General features: G+C 33.3%; 1 protein-coding gene across 1 annotated transcript; it reads left to right on the plus strand.

Annotated features, from left to right (window-relative positions):
• The first annotated feature begins 1,547 nt into the window (after nt 1-1,547).
• On the plus strand, nt 1,548-2,537 carry LOC123666416. The gene is made up of 2 exons (XM_045600509.1): nt 1,548-1,932; nt 1,996-2,537. The coding sequence occupies exons 1-2, from the start codon at nt 1,548-1,550 to the stop codon at nt 2,535-2,537; spliced, it is 927 nt and encodes a 308-aa protein (XP_045456465.1).
• The last annotated feature ends 5,463 nt before the right edge of the window (nt 2,538-8,000 follow it).

Here is an 8,000-nt window from a genome sequence, read left to right on the forward strand (position 1 = left end):
TACAAGATACTTTTTAGTAGTAGTGTCAACTTAAAAACACAGTGATAATTTGTGCCCGTATGTTTTAGGTTTTTATTTAATTGTAAAATTATTGTCATGCACGCCTACAATCCTTTGTGTGTTCGTATGCTTATTATAAAGGTAATTAGATTTATTTTTGTTTATTGATTTAGTTATCTTAGGGCCGGTAGTTCTCATTCGATAGAAAGTAAAAAAGAAAGGGGTAAGTACCTTCAAGTTATATTTTTTTATTATATATATATATATATATATATATATATATATATATATATATATATATATATATATATATATATATAGTCCAGACTGTGTGTTTGTGAGGATGAGAACACGTGACTCATGATAAGGTAGCAGTAGGTATTAATGTGAACGTCAGGTGAACCCGAGCTGTTTACACAATGTCTAGGAAACTTATGTATAATATTAAAACTTAGAGAAATTGCCACGACAGTGATAATTCACATAAATTATCTTTTCTGTGTATATTAGCTATAAAAATTACATAGTACCAAATTAAAAGTAAGATAAAATCGTAACTATAGTTTATTACACTATTTGTTTAAGTCGGTTAGTTTTTATAAGAAACTAGGACTTGCCCGCGGCTTCGCTCGCGTTGAAATTGATAATATTTACAAGGAAGAATACTTTCAGATTTATTTCAACTCGAATATCAGACATATATTTAATTATTTTCTCAATTTTTATTAATTCTTTATTAAATAGTTTACATGTAAAAACACCAAAAGTAATTGATTCCTAAACTTTGAACGCATTTTAATAGGTACTAAATTATAGAATATGTTTAATTTTGTTTTTGTATTAATTCACTTTAGCCTATCGCAGTCCACTACTGGACATAGTCCTCCTCAAACTCACGCCAGGTCCAGGTCCAGTCGTTTCGGAGGAGTATTGTAACTAACATTGTGACACGACAATTTTATATATAAGATTAGATGCCCGAACAGTCTTCGTTTTGTCAAAAGTCAATAGTAAAAATTATTAATTATTATTTTTTATTTATTAAAAATCTTCCGTGGGCCTTAAGGAACATATAAAAAATAAATTATCGGAATTGATCGAACTATTCTCGAGTTATGCGCTTAGCAACATTCATTTTTAATTATACTTATATAAGATAACATAGATTAAGGATGGTACATAGCACAGAAAAAGTTATTATAAAACAAGAATGAAATATAACATAATTGCAATAAAATATATAATAAAGCTTAGCCCTTACACCACATTAATCTGGCCTTGTAGCAAAATCTGTTCTTAGCTGGTCTACTAACTATTAACTATCTCTGTTTCCAATTTTGAGTTCATGGCACAAAAATTTATGGACTTTTGAAGAACTCCTGCGCTCGAAGTTCGATCAGAGTGGACGTATCGTTGATTTTTGCTCCATGTTAGTCATTCAAAAATAAGTCATATTCCGTGTGCATTGTGGTGTATTATTATAAACTGACTAATTCACGACCTATATCAAAGAATAAACAAGACCCAGAGGTGTTAAAGGTCTTAAAATGCTTCGCTCACCGAACAAGCAATACTGCTCTGACCCAGACATCAGTAGCTTATCCGAACCACACAATATAACAGTTCGGAAGCGTAAGCACGATGACGACTATTCGGAGGAACTGAAGCATCTAACATCGAATATAGCAAATAAATTGGATACTTGGAAAGCTGAAATCCAGAATAACATCTCACAAATCAAAAAGGACTTAGAATTAGTACTAAAGACTGATTTTGATAAACTCAACACATCTTTCTCTGAAGTGAAATCGGAAATAAGTTGTGTTCGTCTAGAATACCAGGAGATTAAAAAGTCAATGCAATCTCTTAAGTTGAAACAAGAAGAAACGATTGAAAAGGTTGAAGATCTGGAAAAATCGGTGCAGTTCCATAGTGACCAATACGATGACCTAAATAAAAAAGTGGAGTTACTAGAAAATAATAAAATTAATATAGAATCCCTCGAATCTAAAATCAAATTTTTGGAGAATGAGCACAAGCTATTAAAAATAGAGCTGAACTCCAACTACCAAAGAGATCGTCTTCTGAATCTGGAGGTCTTCGGTGTCGTTGAGACAAGAAATGAGAATTTACCAGACTTAATTCTGTCAATTGCAAAGCATGCCTGCGTGAAAATCGACTCTGATGACATTCTAGAAGTAAACCGTATTACCCCCAAAAACAAAGTTCAGGGACGCCCCAGAAATATTATAGTTAAGATGAAATCTCGTCTCCTAAAAGAAAATATAATTTCTGGTATTCGTAAAAAGCATATAATGAATCAGGATCTTGGTATAATCGGTAATACCAGCAGGGTTTACGTTAATGAACACCTTACTCAGTTCAATAAGATTTTATTTAAGAAATGCAGAGAGGCGGCAAATCACAAGAGCTACCAGTACGTTTGGACAAAAAACGGAAGAATATTTGTGAGACGAAACGACACCTCGCCTGTTGTACAAATAAAGCAAGAAGAAGATATTGCAAGAATTGTTTAATGTTTAGTAAGACTACTTATTATGTTAACCTTTTATATATTCAATTTTTTATACTATTACTAAAAATATTCTTAATTGTTATAATTTTTTGTCGCAATCAGTTACTACAAAGTTGCCTCTCTATTGATACATATTCTTTGATATTTTATAAACTTAAGTCTTTGACTGGAATGACTTGCATTTTGTATACATTGGTGATGCGACTAATGCAGGTGCGACGTTTTGCTCGCAAAATTCAAAATCGCAACTTTAACTACGCGTACATAATTGCACTGTTTGACTTATATTTAATATTTACTATATGCTTATATGTAATTTATTTTAACTCTAACATAATAATTAAACGTAATATAAAAATCATATGTACTTACCTCATTAATATACATTATCGAAATATTTTATTTATCTATATTAAAACTATATTAAAATACATCAAAACAATATTTATATACATCCAAACTAGATCTTATTATTTTTATTTTATTATACACCTACATTACATTGATTACGGAATAATGAAATTACAACAACTTACTAATAACGCAACCTCTTTTGCTGAACGTATCATGATAGTCCGGCTTGTTATATGTTTTGCATACTACCCTACAAGTTTCTTTATCGTGTTTCTGGCTTTTGTTCACAGTCGTCGACGAATTACTTTGTTTTTACATATTTCTTATGCGTTTGAATGCCTCTGTGATAGCTACGACATCCGTCATTTCAAAGTGTTTGGTCAATGTAATCTATTCAATATATTTTTACTGTTTAATATAAAATTATGGAACAACGCTGTATTAATTGAATTAAGCAATTGTTTTGAGATATATATCGGGTGTGTAAACGATTCTGATTATTTTATATGTCTTGTACTTCTATATTTAGTTTTTCTGTTATAAATGGCTACTAAAAATTTGAATATCTATTACCAGAATGTTCGAGGTCTTAGAACTAAGTGTAATGAACTGCGACTAAGTGTTCTGAATAATAATTATGACGTAATAATACTGACGGAATCTTGGCTGCATGGTGGCATTTTTGACACCGAATTATGTGATGATAGATATGATGTTTTTAGGGCGGACCGAGACCTAAAGGCCAGTGGTAAGTATACCGGCGGAGGAGTAGTAATATTAATACGGCGTTCACTCTGTGCTAAAGCTCACAACCTCGACGTGTCGCTTGCAAATGCAGAAATATTATGGGTTACTGTGCCGTCCCGTACTTGCGCCTCTAAATTTGACTTACATTTTTGCGCTGTTTACGTTCCCCCTGATTTGCGTGAAATCTCATTAAATTTAAAAATATTTACAAATATATTTAGAACATCAATTGAGCGTTGTCCTAATGATAATTATATACTAGCAGGCGATTTTAATTTGCCTTGCCTGTCGTGGAATGCTAATAGATATTCATTATTAAAAAAGGGTGCAACTGAAGTCCAGGAGGCGGGCTTAGAACTAGTGCAAAACTTAAGCTATTATGGATTTAAACAATATAACTTTCTTAAAAATCACGCTGGGAATACATTAGATCTCGTTTTTTCAAATCTACCCGTAATTGTTAAACCAGAATCGATGCCACTCCTTAAAGAGGACTGTGCACACCCTTCATTTAGTTTTACCGTTTTAGACGTAAATATTATTCCTTTACGAGAAGCTCCTACGTTAATACGTAACTTTAAAAAAGCGAATTATGAAGATATTAATAAATACTTGCTACAACATGACTGGCACGCTCTCTTAAGTACAGGTACTATTGATGAAGCGACTGAAGTCATGTACAAAATTATTAATAGGTCTGTGGATTTGTATGTACCCTATAGTCGTAAGTCTGGTAATCGTTGCTATCCCAAATGGTATTCGCCTGCATTAATACGTATAATTAAAGACAAGACAAAAGCTCATTCACGGTGGAAAAAATATGGAAATAGGTTGGATTACGATGAATTTTCTTTATTAAGATCAAGAGAACGGCGCGTACAAAAAGAATGCTTTAAGAACTTTACGTCGAATTGCGAAATTAACATTAAAAATAATCCTAAAACGTTTTGGACTTTTGTAAAAGCTACGAGGGGTGGTTCAGCTTATCCTAAGAATTTTAATTTGGAAGGTGTAGAATATACGGCTGATCAGGACATATGTAACGCATTTAGTAGGTTTTTTCAGAATGTATTTGGTAAGCCTTCTAAAAGCTATCTACTCCCATCTGAGAACCCCTTATGTATTAATAACATTGTCTCTCGTGCTCAAACATCATTAATTGCTACTAAAAAAATGCTAAAATCCTTAAACATAAATAAGGGAGCTGGCAGTGATGGCTTGCCTGCGGTATTTTGGTCACGATGTGCTAAATCACTAGCTCTCCCGTTAACTATACTTTTTAATCGTTCTCTTCGCGAGGGTATTGTCCCAAACGTATGGAAATGCGCTCATATAGTACCTGTACATAAAAAGGGATCGCGTATGGATATTAAAAACTACAGAGGAATTTCGATTCTGAATACTGCAGCAAAATTACTCGAAAAAATCGTGTATAATTCTATCTATGGTACGCTGTCTCAATCGATTCCCTTAGAGCAGCATGGTTTTATGGTAGGACGTTCCACTACTACTAATTTAGCATGTTTTTCAAGCTTTGTTTTAGAAAAAATGGACAGGGGGGGACAGGTTGACGTGATCTACACTGATTTTGAGAAGGCTTTTGATCGTGTGGATCACGTGATCCTGTTACATAAATTACAAATTCTGGGTATCCACGGGGACTTACTTCGGTGGGTAAAGTCATATTTGACTAATCGTTCTCAGGCGGTAGTCATGGCTGGATATCGCTCAAATTACGTCAAAATTCCAACTGGTGTTCCGCAGGGCTCACATTTAGGACCACTATTCTACAATGCATATTTGTTTGATATTGGTTCAAGTTTGAAGCATTGTAACTATCTTATGTACGCTGATGACAAAAAGATTTTTTATGTAATTAATACCATACAGGATTGTTTATCGTTGCAATGCGACCTTAATAATTTATATAACTTTTACACAGATAATAATATAACAGTCAATGCTGGCAAGTGTGAATGCATCTCATTTACGCGGAAACAAAAGCCTATTCTATATAGCTATCATTTTAATGGTGAACAAATTAACAGGAAACAAAGTTTGAGAGATTTGGGGGTCTACTTTGATCAAAAAATGATACTATCAGATCATATAGAAAATATAGTAATGAAAGCATATAAAAACCTGGGATTTGTTCTTCGCGTGTGTAAACCGGTTACAAATATATCAGCTATTAAGTGTGTTTATTTTGCTTATGTACGGAGCATTTTAGAGTATGCTAGCCCTATATGGTCACCTCAATACCGCATTTATCTTAACCGCCTAGAACATATACAAAAAAAAATTCATAAAACATTTAAACTTTCGGTGTCGTAAATTTTGTGAGAGTTATGAAGATGGTTGCGCGGAACATGAAATGCTTTCGTTGGAGCAGAGACGTATTCTTTTGGATATGGGTCTGCTCTATGACATAATAAATAGTAAGCTTGATTGCCCACACCTAGTATCTAAAATAGGTTTCCGAGTTCCTTAACCCTGTGTTCCTACCCGTAATACATCTATGTTAGAAGTTCCTCAACATTTTTCGAATTATTTAAAAAACTCGCTGTTACTGAGACTCCCTCATACGTATAACACATTATTTAAAAACGTCGACATCTTCACAAAGTCTAAAAGGATATTTAAAACCAATATAATAAAAATACTATCTGAGTCACCGTAACAATGTATAAACTATAAGTATATATTATGTATCTGTATATGTATGATGTGTAGCTCTCTTTATATATGCCTCTTTTACTATGTATTTATATATGTATATTGTTAAGTGTAAGTTAACTGCATCTCTTATAAGCATTTTTTGTGTATCAGAATGTACTGATTGTGACTGTTGTTTTCTTTTTTGTTAACGATATCTCCACAATTTGTTAACTTTAGGGAAACCTGTTATTGGCTTGATTTTTTGTAATATGCTTTATGATATGAATAGTATATAAGAAGCTGTTGGTTTTCTGAATAAATAAATAAATAAATAAATAAATAAACTTGTAAAAGCCCTTAGATGTCTTTAACTTAGCCCTAGTCTCAAAATAGTCTAGCCCTTAGAGAATGTTTGCTAACTATTATCTGTCTCTGTGCCAAATTTCAAGCTTATAACACAAAAAAATGAAGGACATTCATACAAAATTGTGAGAGCCTATATACCCCAAAAATTCAGCCTTATCGAAAAATCGCTTCCTCGCGGACGTTTACTAACTATATACTTCTTGCCTGCCAAATTTCCTTTTTATGTGTCCAGCGGTTTTTGAGATTTCGTGATGAGTCAATGGCTCAACGACTTTATATATTTATATAGAAAATAATATTAAATCAGTTTCAGCATTTTCTTCCAATAATTTGGGGTCAGACATTGCTTAAAGAGTCATGACCGTATCCTTGAATACGACCTCTCAAACTGTTTCAATTTAATTATAGACAAGGGAAACGCCAAAAGTTTGATCATGTAAATGTACTCGCATAAAGCCTTAAATTTGATTTAAGGTTCAATTTGCGACTGACAGATTCATAAACTGTTTTTGAGTTCATACCAACCGATCCAAAGTAGACTTTGTTTGGTAGTCTGTGACCTAAGGATAGGGAGTAGGGATATTTATCGCATTGATTAGTGTAGCCAAGAAGGTTATTTCGCTGACATGATATCTCTGACATGTTTTATTACTTTACACTTTGTGACTTAAACATTTAACGTCGAAATTATCGCAAAATGATTTTTTTCCCTGATTATTAATTACATTAATAACTTAAGTAGGGCACAGTACGAAATTTCCTGCTCAAAATATGGAACAGCCCGGCTAGGGTAGTACCTCTACCACAACTGAGGTAGGGTACAGTAGGAAATTTCCTGCTCAAAATATGGAGCAGCCCGACTGGGGTAGCACCTCGACCTTAGAGAAGACACAGCTAAATAATACTGCTTTCAAGCAATGTTGTGTTTTGTTGGTGAGTGAGGTGACCAGAGCTCCTGAGGTGAATTAGGGATAGGATCGGCAACACGGTTGCGATGCTTCTGGTATTGCAGACATCTATAAGGTACGGTAATCGCTAACCACAAGTTAAGCCTATGCTTGTTCGCAGACCAAGTTATATTTAAAAAAAACTGCAAAGTTGTGATTTTAAAATTATTTGTGTCACTTCTTATTTTGAATGCGTGACTTTGGATGTAGTTTGCAATATACACTTTTGCATACACATAGTCGGTCTTTTCATTGTTTTACGTTCCTGTGGCGTGTTTAATAAGAGTCTGACAATTTTGACTATGAAAGGATGACAGAATATAACCATATACTTTTCGATACGTTTGCCAAAATATTGTTGATGTATTGCCTAATTAAAAAGGGATTTTCGT

This window comes from Melitaea cinxia, chromosome 26 (assembly GCF_905220565.1).
Source record: "Melitaea cinxia chromosome 26, ilMelCinx1.1, whole genome shotgun sequence".
Classification (NCBI taxonomy): domain Eukaryota; kingdom Metazoa; phylum Arthropoda; class Insecta; order Lepidoptera; family Nymphalidae; genus Melitaea; species Melitaea cinxia.

Bases quoted from the DNA above. Each gene is read 5' to 3' on its own strand.
- LOC123666416 (XM_045600509.1), top strand. From the start codon at position 1,548: ATGCTTCGCTCACCGAACAAGCAATACTGCTCTGACCCAGACATCAGT. The intron at 1,933-1,995 runs GTGACCAATACG...AAATTAATATAG, and splicing joins AAAATCGGTGCAGTTCCATA to AATCCCTCGAATCTAAAATC.